Source organism: Mustela putorius, unplaced genomic scaffold, assembly GCF_011764305.1.
Source record: "Mustela putorius furo isolate JIRA1106 unplaced genomic scaffold, ASM1176430v1.1 tig00001451_pilon_pilon_pilon, whole genome shotgun sequence".
NCBI classification, from domain to species: Eukaryota; Metazoa; Chordata; class Mammalia; order Carnivora; family Mustelidae; genus Mustela; species Mustela putorius.
The window spans coordinates 457416-479691 of NW_025421748.1; the positions used below are offsets into that span (position 1 = coordinate 457416).

Here is a 22276-nt window from a genome sequence, read left to right on the forward strand (position 1 = left end):
TAGAATTCTTGTAGCAGAATTGTGTATGACTTTGGGTGTGCGTGTCTGTCAAAAGCAAGAAGAGGAGAGAGGAGAAATGAGCTGAATGTCCATCAGGAGGAAAATAGATAAAATGTGCTCAATCGCATATTGGGTTCGTATAGTAATAAAAACGAATTACAGCTGAACACAACAACATGCACAAATCCGTGTTTTGAAAACTAAACAAACCAAGGAATCTTTAAATAAAATCAAGACTAATGGGTGCTTCTGGGTAGAGGGGGTGGGATAGAACAGAGTCTGCATGAAATCTCATATGGGGAACTTTTAAGTGTTTGTGTTATTTTACTTCAGCTAAGTAGTGGGTACACAGGTATTTATTCCCCTTTTAAAAAATATTCATATGTATTAAATACACTTTTTGTATATATATGTCAAAATTAAAATATAGGTTTTGGAAATGTTTCACTTAGAATAAGTTAAAGCTAGTAAAGTAGGTCATTAATACTCCCCATCTTTAATTTCTTAACCTCTTATTTCTCTTATAGTTTTGAGTTATTTGTAACCCGTTCTTTCCTCTAATGGGAGCTGGTACTAAGCTGATGCAACTGGAGCATTTTGAAAAATCTTTTAAAATCAGCGCCATCAAACTAATTCATTTTAAATCAAGTTGTTAGTTTACAAATCTTTCACATTAATAGACTAGGTTCCTGTTTTGTGTGATTTTTCCATGATCTATTGATAAACAGATGTAGTTATTGTTACCCTCTAGACTTTACATGAGGCCACAAAAAAGCCTTCTGAGTGACCTGAAATGTTTCATTGCTCAAAGTTTTAATACATTCATGCTATTTCCAGAAATAATGAGTGCCATCAATGCATACCTGTGTTTCATAAGCAGATAATGCAAGAGCTTCATGTAGCTGGTGTTTTCCTTATCGACACTGAATGGCTGACTTTATATGTGAATGTGTATTTAACAGGAAATTGCCCGGCATTTACGCCCTGGAACCCTCCGAGCCATCTTTGGTAAAACTAAGATCCAGAATGCCGTTCACTGTACCGATCTACCAGAGGACGGCCTCTTAGAGGTAAGATAAAGAAGAGCAGACATCCTGTTTATATTTCAAACTCATCATCTCAGCAGTTCTGGTTCATAAGAAACGTTTTAATATTCTTGGATTATACTATTACCTGGCCACCTGAGCACTTCAGACTGGAACTATGACCAGGTTGTACAATGCCACATATATCAGTCACAGAGAATTAAGGTATGTCTGTGATTGGCATTTGTTGGCATATATGGGCCAATGTTTTAATGCATACATTGAAAAATAATTTAAAAAATGAGAAGCTATAGCACTCATTAAATAATGTGAAATTTGTTTTAAAAACAGAAGTTTTTAAAATTTTTAATTACCAGAGGTTTCTAGTCATAAAAATACATCAACAAAATTGAGAAGTCCAACATGCAATAACATTCAAAGTAAAAGTTACCATTTACAGACTCTTTATATGCTGGGTTCTAGCATGATACATAAATGCTTTATATCAAGTAATTCTTTTAATCTCCAAAGCACCTCGAATATGTTGGCATAAGGCTCCACACCCAGCACAGAGCACAGCACAGGGCCTGAACTCATGTCCCTGAGAGCAAGACCTGAGCTGAGATCCAGAGTCGGACACTCACCTGACTGAGCCACCAGGTATCCCAGTCTGGTTTGGTTTTTAAAAGGTCATTTCTAGCCCAAAAGCAAAAAAAACTTTAAAAAAGTTTTTTTTTTTTTAAGTTTTACAGTTTTTTTTAACTTTTGTATGTCAGAAGGAACTGGACTGAAATGAAGACACATGATAAATTAGTGATTATGGCATAAATGACAGAGAAATGATGGATATCCTCAGTATGTCTATGTATCTTAGAGAGTGTTATTTCTATTTTATGTCACATTTATCAATCGGTTTTTTCTGCCTTTGAAGTCATACGTAGAAAGGTCTTCACCCATATTTTCCTTTCATTTTCTGACACGGAAACATTCAGTGCACCTGGAGTTCGGCAGGCGTGGACTAGGCGGCTGTCACGACGTCGTTAAACCCTTCCGTGCTTTCATCGTTCCTTTTCATTTACTAAGTATACACCCATGTCTATCTGTTTCCAAACTTTCGGTTTTATGCCGTCAGCCTGTGCCGGCAAAGGCTATTTCCAGTATTGCACTTTATTTATACCTCGAAAGGTTTCCTTGCTTACTCTCTTAAATGTATTCCTTCTCGTGAACGTCACATGCGTTCAGCCAGTGTTTTACCCCATCCCCACAGGAGGCACATGGGGCCCGACTGACGGTATGTTTGTGAACGAGTGTGGGACTGATGCGGCTGTACCGGTGACCTCCCTTCTGTGTTGGTGGACGCCTCACCTTTCGTGCAAGCACAGCGTCTCTTTTCCGCTGGGGCTTGGACGCAGCGCATTGCATTTATTCCCATCAGTTTTTTATCTTGTTGCTATGGAGAATGAGTGTGTTAACTCCCATTGAGGTTTTCTGCTATAAGCCACGATGTTAATGTGGTAAACCAGCAATAATGTGGGAGTGTCATCCTACCAAACTATGAACTCTGTTATGAATTTTGACATACTTGTGAACTATAAAATTGTAACAAACTTCATTTTTTAATTACCCAAAGTAGTATGTATATTTAAAATTTTCACCTGTTTTATAAATTTTCACTTCACCTTATGATAGTTTCAGATCTGTAGGGCAGGTTTGAGTACAGACTGTTGTTCAGTGAGACCAAAATGTTAATCAAGAAATGTATGTCCAGGGGCGCCTGGGTGGCTCAGTGGGTTAAAGCCTCTGCCTTCGGCTCAGGTCATGATCTCAGGGTCCTGGGATCGAGCCCCGCATCGGGTTCTCTGCTCAGCGGGGAGCCTGCTTCCTCCTCTCTCTGCCTGCCTCTAGGCCTACTTGTGATCTCTCTCTGTCAAATGAATAAATAAAATCTTTAAAAAAACAAAGGAAAAAAACTTATGTCCGTGAAAAATATGATCAAGGTATGCCCTTGATTGTGTTTGTACAACTTGGAGTGGATTCCTACCACCTATAGTTTACAAAGCCATTTACTAAATGATTAAAATCTTTCTAACCTAACTGCACAGGAGATTTAACTGTAAGTTAATGACTGTGTGGTTTAGAAAATTAACCCAAACCCAGAAGTTGGGGCTTCAGCAGCCTCCTTTCATGTGGCTGGAGACTCATGATTGATACGACCTTGGATAAGCGACTTTTTCTTTCCATGCCTCCCTTTTATCAGCAAAATAGAATAAAGAATTCTGATGTAACCGAGGGATGTTCTTCCCTTTGGGATTAACAATTTGTGGATTGCGACATGGCTTTAAATGGTAAAGTATCATAAAAGCACTTAGAAGCCAGAGCAGTTATTTGTCCATAGGTCTGCAAGGTACAGTTCAGAGTGATGTGGAAAGACCAGCTTTCTGATCAGGGAAGCACTTTATGCGGCTACTCATGAAGGAAGCATCTTTGATGTAGGGTGATCATAACATGTATTGTCTAATTGAGGACCTCTTTGAAAGGCAGTTCCAATCAGAGAAGATGCTAGGACAAAGGGCATAAACCAGAACTCTCATTGGCACACTGGGATTGTAGGCTTTCTGTATACGTGGGAGCCAGGGAAATGGGAAGTTTGCTTCTCCGTATCTCTTCCTCATGGGATGTTTACTGAACTGAGTTCATTTGTGTCATGTATAGACCTTAGGAGGTACGGTCTCAATTCATACTTTGTCACCTTCTGTTTTAGGTACTTATTCTCATAGCAAATGATTATAGTATGTATTACTTGCTGACATTGTGATAGGATTTCAGAATCAAAAGGAGACATATCTCCTATCCTCATTGAGCTCACAATAAGGTTCAGAGGTCAAGTATCTTAGCATGAATATAGAATCTGCTGTATTTGGATGCTCCTAATTGTGACATACCCATTTTTGTGATTGTAGGAATAAATGACAGCATCTGTGGTATGAGACATTCAATGATGTTATTTTACTGGTAATATCCCTGATTAGCAGTAACTCTAAAGATCTTAAATTTGAACTTTAAAGAAAGCATTAATGGCAAAATGTATAGCTAAACTAGTAATCAAAGAAGTACTAGTCTTTTACTACGGGCAAATACTTTTTTAAATTATGTTTTAAATTAACAAAAAATGTATTATTTGCCCCAAGGGTATAGGTCTGTGAGTCATCAGGCTTACACACTTCATAGCACTCCCCATAGCACATTCCCTCCCCGATGTCCATAATCCAATCATCCTATCCCTACCCACCATCCGCAGCAACCCTCCATTGTTCCGTGAGATTGAGAGTCTCTTATGGTTTGTCTCCCTCCCGATCCCATCTCGTTTGGTTTGTTCCTTCCATTCCCTCCACAACCCCCTGCCCTGCCTCTCAAATTCCTCATATCAGAGAAATCATATGATAATTGTCTTTCTCTGATTGACTTATTTTGCTCAGCATAATATCCTCTAGTTCCATCCATGTTGTTGCAAATGGCAAGATTTTGTGTGTTTTTGATGGCTGCATTGTATGTGTGTGTGTGTGTGTGTGTGTGTGTGTGTGTGTGTATCACATCTTCTTTATCCATTCATCTGTTGGTGGACATCTAGGCTCTTTCCATAGTTTGGCTATTGTGGACATTGCTGCTATGAACATTCGAGTGCACATGCCCCTTCGGACCACTACGTTTTTATCTTTAGGGTTAATACCCAGTATTGCAACTGCTGGGTCATAGGGTAGCTCTGTTTTCAACTTTTTCAGGAACCTCCGTGCTGTTTTCCAGAGTGGCTGCACCAGCTTGCATTCCCTCCAACAGTGTAGGAGGGTACCCCTTTCTCCACATCCTCGCCAGCATCAGTCATTTCCTGACTTGTTAATTTTAGCCATTCTGACTGGTGTGAAGTGGTATCTCACTGTGGTTTTGTTTGTTTTTTTGTTTTGTTTTGTTTTTTGTTTTCTGTTTTTTTTTTTAAAAGATTTTATTTATTTGACAGAGAGAGACACAGTGAGAGAGGGAACACTAGCAGGGGGAGTGGAAGAGGGAGAAGCAGGCTTCCCACTGAGCAGAGAGCCCGATGCGGGGCTCCATCCCAGGATCCTGAGATCATGACCTGAGCCGAAGGCAGACGCTTAACGACTAAGCCACCCAGGTGCCCCTCACTGTGGTTTTGATTTGTATCTCCCCGATGCCTAGCGATATGGAGCACTTTTTCATGTGTCTGTGCCCATCTGGATGTCTTCTTTGCTGAGATGTCTGTTCATGTCTTCTGCCCATTTCTTGGCTGGATTATTTGTTCTTTGATAAGTTTGATAAGATTTTGGATACTAGAAGGACAAAGAATTTTTTAAGTATCACTGTCTGCTGCTGGTAAAGCTACGGTTAAACAGCTTTACCCTTATATTGCTATTGGTAGCTACATGGAAACAGGTATGTAAGCCATGGGTTTTTCCCATTTGTTCCAGAATTCTGCTTCTTATAATCTAACCAAAGGGGGAGATGGCCGCAGGACTGCAAAATAGAAAGTTATCTGCACAGATGTTCATTGAAGGAGTATGTAGGGTAATTAAATCGGAAATAACATGCATGTCAAAGGTATATCTGATGATCCCTCCTCTGACAAGGCTTTTTTGATACCTGTGGTCTGCATCAGAGGTCCTTCCGTATGTGTGTTTGCCTAGCATTTTGCTTCCTGCTAACATAGTAGCATAGCCAAGAGCTGATACAGCCCTGCTCCTGGGGCAAGTTACTCATTTCATCGATCCAGGTTTCCTCCTTCCATAAGATGAACTGCCTGGCCTGTCAGATGGCACGGTGTCCAACACTGAGTGATTGCGCAACAAGAGATAGCAATTATTATTATTATCGCCCATTGTATTTTGCTCATATATATGTCCCCATAAGACTGTCTTGCCCAGCACATAAAAGCTCCTCCATTAATCATTTTTGAGGAAAAAGAGGGAAGGGTTTCATGAGATAAATTATGGTTCACGCACTCTGTGCAAAAGTATATAACCTTTTTTTAAATGATGGTGGAGACCTCAGCAATGGAGTCCAGCCTCGGTTGCATATAGGAATCGCCTAGACCATTTTTAAAATACCAATGCCCAGAGCTATCCTTAGAGATTCTAATGATTTTTCTTTTGAAATAACTTCAAACTTATAGAAAAGTTGTAAGTAGAGTAAAAAAAATTTCAGGAACATTTGGGATTAAACTGCCACCATAATGCCCCATATCTCTGAGTACTTCAGTGTATATATTTTTTTAACATAAAGGGGCATTTTGCTACACAACCACATTATGAGTACCCAGATCGGGAAATGAACACGGATACATTGTCATCATAAAAATTTAAATTCCACTCAAATATCTCCCCTTGTCTCCATGATGTGTTTTAGTAGCAGAAGAATCCAGGTCAGGATCCCTCATGGCGTTTCGTTCTCTGCTTAGTTTCTTTCAATGTAGAACTTCCCTCCGATTTTCCTTGACTTTTGGGGCCCTGGTACTTTTGACAGTAACAGGCAGAGATTAATATAATTGGCCCATTTAAACCTTTGCTCACCAGAAGTTTTTCTAGATGGTTTCTGTGCACATTTCTAACAAGACACCAACACACTGACTTCGCTGAACAGCGTATAGAGCTATAGCAGAGTGGTGTGTTGGCTCCCCATCGTCCGTGCTGCTGTGTGAGGTCTGCGCCCCGGTGTCCGGCCTGGTGTCCGGCCTGGTGTCCTTGCCACCCCTACTCTGCTCCGAGCCGCTGCTCCCTCCGGTGCTCACGGCACTTCCCGGTTCCGCGCTCTCCTTCCCTCACCTTCCCCAGAGCCGCTGCGCTGCTGCTCTCGGTGCTTCCCCAGCCCGTTCCCAGGACCCTCGTTTTCTGATTATCTTCGCGGGAAGAACCAGCACTTCACATGTGCAGAAATTGAAATTCCCAAAGTTGCTAAATAGGTTGACAATGGAAAATATGTTTGAATTTTAAATTCTGCTCATCAAAATGACACATCATTCGTTCATTCATCCAGTTACACTTTTTTTTTCTTTTTTTAATTTTTTATTTTTTATAAACATATATTTTTATCCCCATGGGTACAGGTCTGTGAATCACCAGGTTTACACACTTCACAGCACTCACCAAAGCACATACCCTCCCCAATGTCCATAATCCCACCCCCTTTGCCCAACCCCCCTCCCCCCAGCAACCCTCAGTTTGTTTTGTGAGATTAAGAGTCACTTATGGTTTGTCTCCCTCCCAATCCCATCTTGTTTCATTTATTCTTCCAGTTACACTTTTTAACATTAAAAACCACGCTGGGGACGCAGCAGCGAGCAGGGTACGCACAGCCCCCGCGCTCACGGAGCTCACCTTGCAGGAGACCGCAGTCGTGGTCCTTGTTTCTTAGAATCATGAAAATATGGATCTTCCCTCTCTTTCAGTCTCCCAAATGTTCTGTAAATTGGTTATATCACTTTTGTGGTCATAAAAAAAGAATGTTTACTGTTTATAAAATAGGGGCACCAGTGTGGCTCAGAGTTGGGCATCAGACTCTTGATTTCAGCTCGGGTCGTCATTCTCAGGGCTGTGACATGAAACCCGGTGTAGGGCTCCACACTCAGCTCCTTGAGGTTCACTCTCACCCTCTCCCTCTGCCCTTCCCCACCCCTGCACGTGCTCTCTCTCACTAAAATGAATAAACAGGTGTCTTAAAACATTTATAAAATATTTCATTGTAGATACAAATAGTCAAGCAAAACAAATCTAAAATTGGATATATAATTATTTCTGTGTTAATTTTTGTTCTAGTATACTCTGGAAGAGAATTAATCAAGCATTAACCAGAAGTAAACAAGGTGTAGGAGTAAGTTAATTGGACAAGCCTGGATTTCTTGGCCGTGGTTAGCATGGGTCTCTGTACACACTGACTCTTATAATTTATCTTTAGTTTTAGTTTGTATCTCAAAGGAAGAGTTGTGGTTTTTACTAGTACGTCGTCAAAGAGGGAACAACTTGTTCAAAGACAAGAGCAAACAGCTTTCTCTAAGGGATTTAAAAATAGTTTGGTAAGGCTGAGACTGACCTTGAGGTGCATAATGACGAGTTAAGGCTAGGAAAGTCATCAAGGGCCTTGTAAAATGTTGAGACATCTGAACTTTATCCAGAGGGCAAGAGGAATCCAAATAAATGTTTTACACAGGGGACTAGCACAGTCATATCTGTGTCACAGGGATCACTCTGACTGCAGGAGAAGAGATCAACGGGTTAGGGAGGATAAGGGGAGACAGTCTGGAGGGAAAGAGACAGGTAGAAGGCTGTGCAGGTAATTTAGGGCAAGATTCTGGTAGTCTGAACGGATGTGATAGTAGGAATAGCTCAAAGCACTGAGCTTCAAAAGACATTTAGGGGGCTGAACTGACAGCCTCAGAGACTAGTTGGATGTGGAGGGTAGCCCGTGGCAATGAGACGAGATTAACTGCCTTCTCCAAGTGAAGGTGATGGAGGCTACCGTCGTTGTCTGTGATACTCAAATTTTGAAAACCAGAGTTCTTCCATAAATTCGATGGCAAAGCCTAACCTGATCTTCTGTATAATTTTTCTACAACCTACATAGTGTGATTGTTCACACTGCTTAGAAGTATTAATGTGTGAGAGTATGTGTGGGAAATTCCCTGGCTCTTGGTACAACACAGAACACGTGTGCTGTGTATATTCAGTGACTTCTCCATGATATGGAGCATGGACACCCTATTACTAGTCCAAGCTCCAAAACATCTGCCACCAGGAATTTGAATAAAGGACAGTGGAGAAGGTTTGAAACAGCCATGGAGAAAGAGCTGATCACAAAATACAGATTTCTGGGTGATATTTAGGACTCAGCTGATTTGAGATACTATGTGTGTCATGAACTGACTTGTATGCACATGGAAGGAGCAGCGTGAAGGTTTGGCAGGTGGGCGCACAAAGCAAGACCACTGAGGAGGTTCATGAGTCATGTGTCATGAAGATACGGTGGGAGGAGGTGCTGGAATAAAAGAAAGTCCGAGGAACTGGAAGCCTTTCTGAGGCTTATGGACGGGGTCCTGGAACACCAGAGGTGGGAGTTGTGGTCAGCCTAGACTCGTCTCAGATCAGAACTTCAGAGGAGGAGCTCCTTGTGGATGGTAAGGTTCAGGGTGTGGCCATGGAAGAGGGGACCAGCATGGAATGGAAACCACCAGAGTTGTGGAGCCTTCAGTGATGAACGAAATTCAAGTCCCTGTGTCACGGCTGGGAGTGGAGAGGAAAATGGTGATCCAAAGCCTAAAGTTTTTGTTTTTGTTTTTGTTTTTAAGATTTTATTTATTTATTTGACAGATCACAAGTAGGCAGAGACGCAGACAGAAAGAGAGAGGGAAGCAGGCTCCCCGCTGAGCAGAGAGCCCGATGTGGGGCTCCATCCCAGGACCCTGAGATCATGACCCACGCCAAAGGCAGAGGCTTAACCCACTGAGCCACCCAGGCGCCCCTAAAGCCTAAAGTTTTCAGCGAAAGTAGAGTTAGTGAACCTGTGATGTGACAGCAACAAGGAGAAATGAATTATCTAGCCAGATGGCAGAGGTCAGAGTCCACTTCCTACTTCTACCGTCCTTCACCCACGGCCCCAACGTGATGCCTTCAGGGATATCCAGGTTTCATTTAAGGCTGGGGGCCTGGTGAAGAAGTTCAGGTTTCAAGGCAGTTTACTTTGAGACTGAGGGGCTGGAGGAAGCAGGCCAGTGAGAGACTGATGGAGGGAGAGGGACCCCAGAGCCATGGGAGTACAAAGATGAGGGTAAATAGGTGACCAGAACGGCCTCCCTCTTGGTGGATGGGATGTTACCAGTTAGTAGTTGCTTTCCTGCCCCATAGTTAGCGGTTTGAATTGGGCAGTCGGCCCGGTAGAGCAGCTCCACAGCCTCCAGAACCCAGGCTCTGCCATTTCATCCTCACCAACAGTCTTAGTGGGTTGCCTTGTGGCCCCCGCATGCTTTTGGAGCTACATCGATCAGGCGATTCTGATATAGACCATTAAACTCGCATTTGGAAACTGCTGTATGTTTTGGAGAAAAGTTGGCTGTGGTTCTGCTTTTGAGGAAACCTAGACCCTGTCAGTGGGCCGGCCAAGAGGTTATCTTGCTTCCAGGCCCTAGAATTGGAAACAGTGGCAACCTCTGGGATTTGAAGGGATCTGTAGCCCCTCGTGGTGGATTCAGCTGCCACCAAGTGTTACAATGCCTCCAGGGCAGGCCAGCCTCTGACTGGGGGGCTCTGTGGCCTCCTGGGAAGGAGCCAGTCATGACCTGGTTGATCACCTGGATTTCTTGGACATCTCCGTGTTGAGGCTGCCATACACCCTCTCCGGGAATGACTAGAGGCCTGGCTGTGTGTGTGTGTGTGTGTGTGTGTGTGTGTGTGTACACACACACGTATTAATGTGTTTCAGGGCTGACAAGGACAGAGGCCTTGGTCTCTCATGCTGAGAACAGTCCTCGTCAGGTTCTTCAGCTTTGCACTCACCACTTAACAGGGACATGTGATGCACGGGTGTGCAAGGGACTGAGCCATATCTCTCCCCGCTGCTGACTGTGTAAGTGCTTTGAGGGTCTGGATCTCTCAGACTTTAGAATCTCTAGCCCCTGCCTAGCATCCCACAGGCTTTTAGTCAATGTCTGCTATTGGGGGAGCATTTCATGAATGAGGGCAATGTGCTTCCGTCCCCCTCTTTTTCCACGCAGCTGAGGTGTCATACCCTGATGAGGTGCACCCCACTTTCTAGTGCCACATCCCCCTACTTCCTCCATTTACCAGTTGCCGGAAAAGTCTACTGCGTGTGTCCCTGCTGGCTATGCACAGCTAAAACCTGAGCTCTGTGTGTGCAGAAAGCTGATGGTTTGCACAGGTTTTTGTCCTCTCAAAGGTAGTAGTTTGAGAGTCTCTCCATTAACCTTAAAAATATCCTAAAAATATAATTAGTGTTAGGCCATCAAATTCTAATTCTTTATGGCCCAGTTAGTAGTGAAGAATTGATATTTTCTCAGATAAAGGAATCTTGGACTAAGGAGCAGTTTCCGGTTCCTGCCGCCATGTCACGTGGAGAGCCCCTCCTGCTGGAGTACTCTGATTACTTTACCCCAGGTGGTCCACACACTGCCTAAGAAAGGGACCCTTCTATGTCTCTTGTTTAGCATACGTAGGAATTTAGTTTTCCGTTCACAGCAGTAATGGATCTCTACTTATAAAGTCTTAGAAAAACTTACTCCCAATAGTCATAGTAACTGTTCACTTCACAGAAGTGTCTCCATCCACTGGTGCTGTAATATCCAGGCGGTCACTGTCAGGGCTGTCACTGTCGCATTCCATGCAGGGAGTTTTCAGGCCCGTAGGTCCCCCGTTCTCAGATACAGCCCCGGCTCCAGCTTTCTTCGCGTTGGTTATCTTCAATCTAGAAGGTGACAAGCCTTATGGACTTAAGTATTTACTGTGATTGATGCCACTTTATTTTTTTAATGAAGTGCAGTTACCTTATCATGTCTTACTAGATTCACGTGTACACATACATTACTCCATGCTCACCACGTGGAGCTGCTACCATCTGTCACCAAACGACCTTATCACGGTGTCATTGACTATCGTCTCTGTGCTGTACGTTTCATCTCCGTGACTTATTTTATAGCTGGAGGTTTATACCTCTGAATTCCCCAGTTTTTTGTCCTTTCTCAAACCCACAACCTTCTCGCAACCACCAGTCTATTGTCTGTGTTTGGTTTTTGTTTGTGTGTTTTGTTTTTTTAGATTCCACATGTAAGTGAAATCACGTGGTATTTGTCTTTCTTTGTCTTAGTTCACTAGCATTATGCCTCTGGGTCTGTGCACATTGTTGCAAGTGCCATGATCTTGTGCTTTTCTGTGGCGCTGTAGCAGGTCACTGTTCAAAGATGCTGCCTCTTCTTTCTCCGTTTGTCTATCGATGGACACTTGAGTTCTTTGATATCTTGACTATTGCCAGTAATGCTGCAGTAAACACAGGCGCATCTATCTTTTCCATTTACTGTTTTTGTTTCCTTCGGGTAGATGCCCAGTGGAGGAATTACTGGACCATATGGTATTTCTGTTTTTAATTTTTTGAGGACCCTCCGTACCGTTTTCCACAGTGGCTGCCCCGATTTGCGTCCCCACCAGCAGCGTGGGGATTTCCCTTCCCCACATCCTCGCCAACACCGTTCTTTCTCGTCTTTTCGACACTTGCCATTCCGACAGGTTGAGATCTCACTGTGGTTTTGATTTGTATTTCCCCGGTGATCAGTGATGTCGAGCACCTTTTCATGTGTCCGTTGGCCATGTGGATGTCTTCTTTGGAAAAATGTCTCTTCAGGTCCTCTGCCTGTTTTAATCAGATTGTTTGTGGGTTTTTTGCTGTTGACTTGTAGAAGTTGTTTATATATTGTGGATATGAACCTCTTTATTGGATATGTCATAGCAAATGCCTTCTTCCGTTCAGTAGGTTATCTTTTTGTTTTGTTGATGGATTCATTGGCTGTGCAGAAGTGTTTTTGTTTTAAGCTTTTATTTATTTATTTGACAGAGAGAGAGATCACAAGTAGGCAGAGAGGCAGGCAGAGAGGAGAAAGCAGGCCCCCTGCTGAGCAGAGAGCCCGATGTAGGGCTTGATCCCAGGACCCTAGGACCATGACCTGAGCCAAAGGCAGAGGCTTCAACCCACTGAGCCACCCAGGCGCCCTTGTGCGGAAGTGTTTTATTGTGATACAATCCCAGTAGTTTGCTTTTGCATTTGTTTCCCTTGCCTGAGGAGACTTATCTATTAAAAAACAAATGTTGCTATGTCCAGTGTCAGCAAAATCACTGCCTCTGTTCTTTTCTAGGATTTTTATGGTTTCACATCTCACACGTAGTCTAATCCATTTGAGTTTATTTTTTTTTAATTTTATTTATTTATTTGACAGAGAGAGATCACAAGTAGGCAGAGAGGCAGGCAGAGAGAGAGAGGAAGCAGACTCTCCCTGCTGAGCAGAGAGCCTGATGTGGGGCTCGATCCCAGGACCCTGAGATCATGACCTGAGCCGAAGGCAGAGGCTTTAGCCCACTGAGCCACCCAGGTGCGCCCCATTTGAGTTTATTTTTCTTTGTGTTGGAAGAAGGTGGCCCAGTTTTGCAAATAGCTGTCCTGTTTTCTAAACCCTGTTTGCTAAAAAGACTGCCTTTTCCCCATTGTTTATTCTTGTCTCTTCGATGATAGATTAATTGAGCACATGAACATGGGTTTATTTCTAGGCTCCCTACCTGTTCTCTTGATCTCTGTGTCTACTTTTGTGCCAGTAGCATACTGCTTTGATTGCTCTGGCTCTTTAGTATGTCTTGAAATCTGTGCTTATGAGAACTCCAGCTTTGACCCTCTTTCTCAAAATTGTTTTGGCTATTCAAGGTATTTTGTGTTTCCATACAGATTTTAGGATTACTTGTTTTAATTCTGTGAAGAATGTTGTGGGTATTTTGATAGGGATTGTATTGAATCTGTACATTGCTTTGGGTAGTATGGGTATTTTAATGATATTAATTCTTTCAGTCCATGAACATGGTATATCTTTCTATTTGTTGTGTCATCTTCAGTTTTAATATTTTCAATATTTTATAGTCTTCAGGGTACCAGTCTTTCTCCTCCTTGATTAAGTTTATTCCTAGATATTTTATTATTTTTTGTGCAAATTTAAATGGTATTGTACTCTTCATTTCTCTTATTCCTATTTTGTTACTAGTTAGAAACCACAGATTCCTATATATTAACTTTCTATCATGTAAATTTATGGAATTCATTTATCAGACCTGATAGTGTTCTGGTAGAGTATTTCAGATTTTCTATGTATGTTATCTGAAAACAGTGAGTGTTACTTATCTCATACCAAATTTTAATTTCTTTTTATTGTCTTGATTGCTGCATGTAGGATTTCTAGTACATTGTTGAATAAAAGTGGTGAGAGTGGACCTCCTTAAAAGGAAAAGCTTTAAGTTTTTTACCGTTGAGTAATATTAGCTGTGGGTTTATGTTGAGGCATGTTTCCTTTAAACCCACTTTGTTTAGTTTTTATCATGAATGGATGTTGTATTTTGTGAGATGTTTTCTTTGCACTTAATATTAATATGATCACATGCTTTTTATCATTTCTCTTATGAAAGGGATGTATCACACTGATTTATGAATATTGATCTATCCTTGCATATTGGGAATAAGTCCCACTTGATTGTGGGAAATGATATTTTTAGTGTGCTCATATTTTTCTGAGGATTCTTACACCTATGTTCATCAGGGATATTGGCTCTAATTTTTTTTTTTTTTTGTAATGTCTTTATCTGGTTTGGTGTCAGGGTAATTAATGCTGGCCTCATACAATAAATTTGGAATCTTTCTTCCCCCTATTTTTGGAATAGTTTGAGAATAGGTATTAACTCTGCTTTAAATGTTTGCTGGAATTCATCTATAAGGCTCTGTGGGTCCTGGATTTTGTTGGGTGATTTTTAATTACTGATTTAATTGCTAGTAATTGGTCTGTTCAAAGTTTCTATTTCTTCCTGATTCAGATTTGGAAGATTATATGTTTCTAAGAATGCATCCATTTTTCCTAGGCTGTCCAGTTTGTTGGCACGTGACTTTTCATGCTATTCTCTTATGAATGTTTGCATTTCGGTGGTGCCTGTTGTTATTTCTCCTCCTTCATTGCTGATTTTATTTATTTGTGTTTCTTTTTTTCTTGATAGTCTGGCTACGGGTTTGTCGATTTTATTTATCTGTTTAAAGAGCAGCTCTTGGTTTCATCGGTCCTTCCTATTGTCTCGTAGCCTCTATTTCATTTATTCTGCTCTAATCTTTATGATGTGCTTCTTTCAGCTAGCTTTGGGCTTGTTTTCCCTGGCTCCTTTGGTGTGGAGTTACGTTGTTCATATGAGATTTTTATTTTTCTCAACATAGGCCTGGATCCCTATAAATCTCCCTCCTAGAATCGCTTTTGCTTCATCGAAGGTTTTGAACCCTTGTGTTTGTGTTTTCATTTGTCTCCAGGTATTATTTTATTCCTTTTGATTTCTTGGTTAACCCATTAATTGATTAATAACATGTTGTTCAGCTTCTATGTGTCTGTTCTTTCTGCAACTTTTTCTTGTAATTGATTACTAGTTTCTACCGTTGTGGTTGGAAAAGATGCTTGATATTGTTTCAGTCTTGTATTTGTTGAGACTTATTCTGTGGCCTAACATGTGATCTGTCTTGGGAAATGTGCCATGTGCACTTGAAAAACATGTATATTCTGTTTTTGGGTGGAATGTTCTGTATCTGTGTATAGGTCCCTGTGCTCTAATGTGTTGCTCAAAGCCACTGTTTCCTTGTTATTTTCTGTTTGGGCGAAATGTCCATTGATGTAAGTGGGATATTAAAGTTCCCTGCTATTACTGTATTACTATCAAGTTCTCCCTTTTTGTCTGTTAATGTTTGCTTCATGTACTTAGGTGCTCGTCTGTTGGCTACATAGATGTTCACATTGTTCCATTCTGTTGTCGGGTCGCTCCCTTTAGAGTTACCTTGTGGGGCTGCTCTCTGTCTCTGCTGTAGTTTCTGGTTCACAGTCTACTTTGACGGAAGTATCGCTTATATCTGATATACGTTTACTCTGGCGGAACTATTGCTTATATACTTTTTGTTTCCATCTACACGGTATGTTTTCCATCCCTTCACTATTGGCCTCTGTGTGTGTCTTTAGGTCTGAAAGGAGTCTCTTGTGGGCAGCACATTTTTTGGTTCTTTTTTTTTTTTTCCCAATCCCTTCAGTCATTCTCTCTTTCATTTGGAGCAGTGAGTCTATTTCTACTTAAAGCAATTGTTGGTAGCTTTGTACTTACTGCCGTTATATCGTGTTCTGGGTTTTGGTTGTTTCGTTTCTTATTGTTGTTTGCGGTTCTGCTGTTTTTATCTCTCCTTCTTTTGCTCTCTCCCTTGTGGTTTGGTGGCATCCTTTAGTGTTAAGCTTGGATTCCTTTCTTTTTACATTGAGTTCAGACACGTCCTGAAAACACTAAATTGTTACCTCCCCTCCCCATTTTATGTATATAATGTTATATTTTACAACCTTTTGTTTTGTGTATCTCTTTCCTAATTTTTATAGATAAAATTGATTTTACTGCTTTTGTGTTTTAACTTTCATATTGGCTTTGTAAGTGGTTAATCTGTACCTTTACTATATGTTTGCTTACCTGTGAAATTTTTTTTCATAATATTCTTACTTCTGGTGATGGCTGTTTGTTTTTACTTAAAGAATTCCCGGGGCTCCTGGGTGGCTCAGTTATTAAGCATCTGCCTTCGGCTCAGGTCATGATCCCAGGGTCCTGGGATCAAGCCCCACACGGGGCTCCCTGCTTGGCAGGAAGCCTGCTTCTCCCTCTCCCACTCGCCCTGCTTGTGTTCCTTCTCTCGCTGTATCTTTGTCAAATAAATAAATAAAACCTTTAAAAAAAGAATTCCTTTAACACTTGTGTAAGTCTGGTTTAGTGTAGATGAACTTTGTAAACTTTTGTTCATCTGGGAAATTTATCTTTCCTATTCTTTTTTAAAAAATTCTTTTAAAGATTTATTTATTATTTTAGAGTGAAAGAGAGAATGCACATGTAGGGGGAGGGGCAGAGGGAGAGAGCATGCTGAGCATGCTGAGCATGGAGCCTGACGCAGGTTTCTGTCTCACCACCTTGAGATCATGACCTGAGCCAGAATCAAGAGTCAGACACTTAACTGACTGAGCCATCCAAGTTCCCCTCTCTCCTTCTGTTCTTAATGATCATCTTGCTGGATAGAGTGTTCTTGTTGGTTTTGTTTTGTTTTGTTTTGTTTTGTTTTGTTTTCCCAACGCTTTGAATATATCACACCACCCTCTGCTGACACGCAAAGTTTCTGCTTAAAATCAACTGAAAGCCTTATGGGGTTTCCCTTGCAAGTAACTGTTTATTTTTCTCTTGTCACTACTTTTAGCATTTTAATTATTACATGCCTTGGTCTGGTCCTCCTTGGGTTCATCTTGTTAGGGCTCTTTGTGCCTCTTCGACTTGGATGTCTGTTTTCTTCCCCAGAGAAGAGAAGTTTTCAGCTATTACTTCTTCAAATAAGTTTTCTGCCCCATTCTCTCTCTCTTCTACTTCTGGTATCCCTATAATGTGAATTTTATTACACTTAATGATGTCACTGAGTTCCCTTAACCTATTCTCATTTTTTAATATTCTCTCTCTCTCTCTTTTTTTTTTTCCTGCTCAATTCAGTTGCTTTCTATCTTCCTGTCTCCCAGATCACTGGTCTGGTCTGCAGTCTCTAATCTGCATTGATTCCTTTTAGTTTATTATTTTTTAAATTTTTTTAATTTATTTTCAGCATAACAGTATTCATTGTTTTTGCACCAACCCAGCGCTCCATGCAATCCGTGCCCTCTCTAATACCCACCGCCTAGTACCCCAACCTCCCACCACCCGCCCCTTCAAAACCCTCAGATTGTTTTTCAGAGTCCATAGTCTCTCATGGTTCACCTCCCCTTCCAATTTCCCTCAACTCCCTTCTCCTCTCCATCTCCCCTTGTCCTCCATGCTATTCGTTATGCTCCACAAATAAGTGAAACCATATGATAATTGACCCTCTCTGCTTGACTTATTTCACTCAGCATAATCTCCTCCAGTCCCGTCCATGTTGCTACAAAAGGTGGGTATTCGTCCTTTCTGATGGAGGCATAATACTCCATAGTGTATATGGACCACATCTTCCTTATCCATTCGTCCGTTGAAGGGCATCTTGGTTCTTTCCACAGTTTGGCGACCGTGGCCATTGCTGCTATAAACAGTGGGGTACAGATGGCCCTTCTTTTCACTCCATCTGTATCTTTGGGGTAAATACCCAGGAGTGCAATGGCAGGGTCCTAGGGAAGCTCTATTTTTAATTTCTTGAGGAATCGCCACACTGTTCTCCAAAGAGGCTGCACCAACTTGCATTCCCACCAACAGTGGAAGAGGGTTCCCCTTTCTCCACATCCCCTTCAACACATGTTGTTTCCTGTCTTGTTAATTTTGGCCATTCTAACTGGTGTAAGGTGGTATCTCAATGTGGTTTTAATTTGAATCTCCCTGAGGGCTAGTGATGATGAACATTTTTTCATGTGTCTGATAGCCATTTGTATGTCTTCATTGGAGAGGTGTCTGTCCATATCTTCTGCCCATGTTTTGATATGATTGTCTGTTTTGTGTGTGATGAGTTTGAGGAGTTCATTATAGATCCTGGATATCAACCTTTTGTCTGTACTGTCATTTGCAAATATCTTCTCCCATTCCATGGGTTGCCTCTTTGTTTTCTTGACTGTTTCCTTTGCTGTGCAGAAGCTTTTGATGTTGATGAAGTCCCAAAAGTTCATTTTCGCTTTTGTTTCCTTTGCCTTTGGAGACATATCTTGAAAGAAGTTGCTGTGGCTGATACTGAAGAGATTACTGCCTATGTTCTCCTCTAGGATTCTGATGGATTCCTGTCTCAAGTTGAGGTCTTTTACCCATTTTGAGTTTATCTTTGTGTATGGTGTAAGAGAATGGTCGAGTTTCATTCTTCTACATATAGCTGCCCAGTTTTCCCAGCACCATTTATTGAAGAGACTGTCTTTTTTCCACTGTATATTTTTTCCTGCTTTGTCAAAGATTATTTGACCATAGAGTTGAGGGTCCATATCTGGGCTCTCTCCTCTGTTCCACTGGTCTATGTGTCTGTTTTTATGCCAGTACCATGCTATCTTGGTGATCACAGCTTTGCAGTAAAGCTTGAAATCAGGTAACGTGATGCCCCCCTGTTTTATTTTTGTTTTTCAACATTTCCTTAGAGATTCAGGGTCTCTTCTGATTCCATACAAATTTTAGGATTATTTGCTCCAGCTCTTTGAAGAATACTGGTGGAATTTTGATCGGAATAGCATTAAAAGTATAGATTGCTCTAGGCAGTATTCTAGTTTATTTTTACTTCCAATTATTCAGTTCCTCAGCTCTGACTGGCTCTTTTTTATATTTCTGTGTCTTTGTTGAAGTTTTTACTGAGTTCATCCACTGCTTTCTCTAGTCCAGTGAGTATCTTTATGACCATCACTTTGAATTCTTTTATTGGACATGTTGCCTGTCTCCCTTTCATTTAGCTCTTTTACTGCGATTTTGTTGTGTTCTTTCCTTTGGGATACATTCCTCTGTCTTCTCATTGTGTCTCTTGTTTCTCCATATTAGATAGGTCAGCTATATCTCCTGGTCTTAAAACTAGTGTCATAGTGTAAAATAGGTCTTATGGTGCCTTCTAGCATAGTGCGTCCTGGTCACCAGAACTAGGCGCTCCAGGGGTGTCTCCACTATCAGCTGCATGTGCCCTACTGTTGTGGCTGAGCTGTGACTGCCTTCAGCCCAGCCAGCTGCAATGACCTACTTTGTTTGTTGCGGGCATCCTGGCAGGGTTTGGTCCCGGGCTGTTGACAGGCCTGATGCTGCTGTGGTCTCATTGGTGAACTCTGTCTCCATTTAACCTCTCTGCCACAACTGTGGGCACACCAGAGGGCAGGGCTTGCGCTCTGTGTAGCCAACTAAGTCTCTAGTTGGTGGATAGGGCCAGTAGTCAGCCTGGCTATCCACAGTTAGGCTCTCTGCCACATTTCCGGGGGTGCCAAAGGGAAGGGCTCGCTCCCTGTGCAGCCAGCTATGAGGCCAGGCTGCTGGAACTGTGAGTGGTGTTCTCTCTGCCCCTCCCCAGGGCACGAGTTACTTTGCAGGGGCTCTGATCCCTGCCAGGGCAGCCTTTAGGGTATGGCGGGGCAGGAGCTGCTTCGGAGGGCTGCCTGTTGAGGGGGGCGGGTTGGATGGGGTGGATCCGCAGGGGGACATGGAAGCAGGTACACTGTGCGAACAGGGTGGCTGGAGAGTGATGGTGCCGCCTGCCACAAGCGTCCAGCTACCTAGACTGGGGAGCGGAAGAGAAATGGGCCTGCCTGCTCTTTTGTCCCGGGATAAACCTCCTGAAGGCCCCCGCCCCTCTGGCACATGTTCCAGGATTAGTCAGTAACTTCATACACATGCCAGGTGCTTTTTACCTGCTTCTGTGTCGTGTCTTAGGCTGGATTATTTGTCATTCCGGTTCTCTGAGAAGAGGGACTCAGTTTCTCATTGCCCTTCAGCTGTCCCAGAATTCAGCCCACCGAGTTTTAAAATTCTGAGTTAAGCCCTGATAATTTTCAGAATTCACAAAGTTAAGCCCCACTGAAAACCAGGCGTTGTAGAGACTCACCTTACCAACACCAGCACCTAGTGCCTGGGCGCGTGGGGAGGGTCTGCTCCGCTCCGCGTGTGGGGCGGGTCCACTCGGCTCCGCTCGCGTGTGGGCCTCTCCGCCTCTGTGGCTGGTCTTGTCAGGGCTTTGGTTCCCAGCCTTGTGTCCACCGCTCCCCCCCATTGCTTCCTCGTGGCTTCCTCTCTGCGGCTAACGTGGAAGGTCTGTCCTGCCCGTCTTCGGGTCATGTTCAGTTACTTGCATAGGTGTGGCTGTTACCTTGGTACATGGCGGGGGGCGTGAGGTAAGCCCCAGACCCTCCTTTCCCTGACTGATCCCGCTTTAAGTAGGCATGTGTGAAATCGTTCCTATAGACATTAGTCAATAGATCAGTTTTATTTTGGGAAGACTGCTTAATTAATATGTATGTAAAATCCATATAAAATAACTAGATTCAACATCACTGGATTAAAAAAAAAACGTTAATGGGATGTTTAAGAATCTCCAGGTATTTTTTCTCAGCTCTGTCTCATACTCCCTGCCTGTTTCCTCGCAGTGGTTCTCGGACTTCAGCAGGGGACAGGATCCCTTAGAGGGCCTTGAAAGCCCACAGATTGCTCTACCCCAGAGTTTCCGGTTCAGGATCTAACCTGCGTTTCTGACAACTTCCCAGTGAACACTCACACTACTGGGCCAGAGTACCACACTCGGAGAACCCCTGCCTTAAGCCGAGAGCCGCTGCGCACTCACACTATTCGTTGAATTGCTTGTTCTCTTGGCTAATTGTTCTCAGATTTAGGATTTCATAGACTCGGAACCTTTCCAAAAACCAAGCAATGAATAGCAGTAACTTCCTGCTGGAGATGCATAGAAAAATCAACTTCTAAAAGAGTTGCCAAATGAGAACAATAAAAAAAATTATTTCTCATCATCACCATCCTTTTGCTTTGAAAGGACATCTAATTTCCAGTGTCCTTTAATATAGAATAATGGACTGTCTTTTCAATGGGGTAAACTTGCCTTTACACAAAACTCACTTTGTTTCTCTGCCATGCCAAGAGCATGAGAGTGGAGGCAGTTTGCTACAGGTACACTTATTTGCATTTTGTGGGTAATTTTAAAGCAATAATAGAACCTGCTAAAACTTTGTGTGATTTTTATTTTCACTATGCACAGCAGTTCCAAACAACGTCAGTGAGAATATATTGTCCTCTCCCCGAGAGGGACCACACTGCCTAGCTCGTGCTTCACCACTGCTTTACTGTCCCTATCTTTCCCACTTTGTCGGAGAATAGTAAAACGTCATTCTGGACCGGGAGCACCAGGGCAATGGTGGGCAGAAGCCTTTGGGCTAGGTTACATGCAACTATGGAGTCTTTGCATTCTTAATTACAGAAACCTAATACGGAAAACACCATCATGTTTCTTGGGTCAAAGAGAAATATAAACTGTCTGAGACTTCCTTAGTTTTGAGAGATGACTTTGTCCCTATTAGAGAAAATTGTACAAATTTTTAAAAACACACAATTCAGAGAATAAAGATTCTTTTCTAATTATGTGGAGAAGTAGAATCTACTACTTATACCACTGAGGCTCAAAGGTGACACATTGTTATGAATGTAAATAATTCTTTATTTAACTATGAGTAATGACGAATGAAGGTAGAATATTCTAATTCCAAGTAGGAAGCCAGAGATTTTTCTGTAACATTGGGTTCAATATAACATGAAGAGTTTAAAATCATTTTTGTCTCTTTAATCTATGACCGATTTTTGTTATTGAAATATACATGTATACATTTTATTTCTGTTTCATTCATTTGCTAATAAGAAGGCGCAACCATTTGCTAAGTGTTGTTTTGAGGACACAGGTGTTACATAGTCCCAGCCTTTGAGGAATTGAATGTT

General features: G+C 42.1%; 1 protein-coding gene across 2 annotated transcripts in view; it reads left to right on the forward strand.

Moving 5' to 3' along the window:
- The window catches only part of NME7 (NME/NM23 family member 7), a 245071-nt gene that overhangs the window by 180219 nt on the left and 42576 nt on the right, over positions 1 to 22276 (forward strand). For both annotated transcript variants that reach the window (XM_045087758.1, XM_045087757.1), the window contains one exon: positions 963 to 1070. In XM_045087758.1, coding sequence (XP_044943693.1) covers positions 963 to 1068 — 106 coding nt within the window. In that variant the 3' untranslated portion in view covers positions 1069 to 1070. The remainder of the gene's footprint in view (positions 1 to 962; positions 1071 to 22276) is intronic.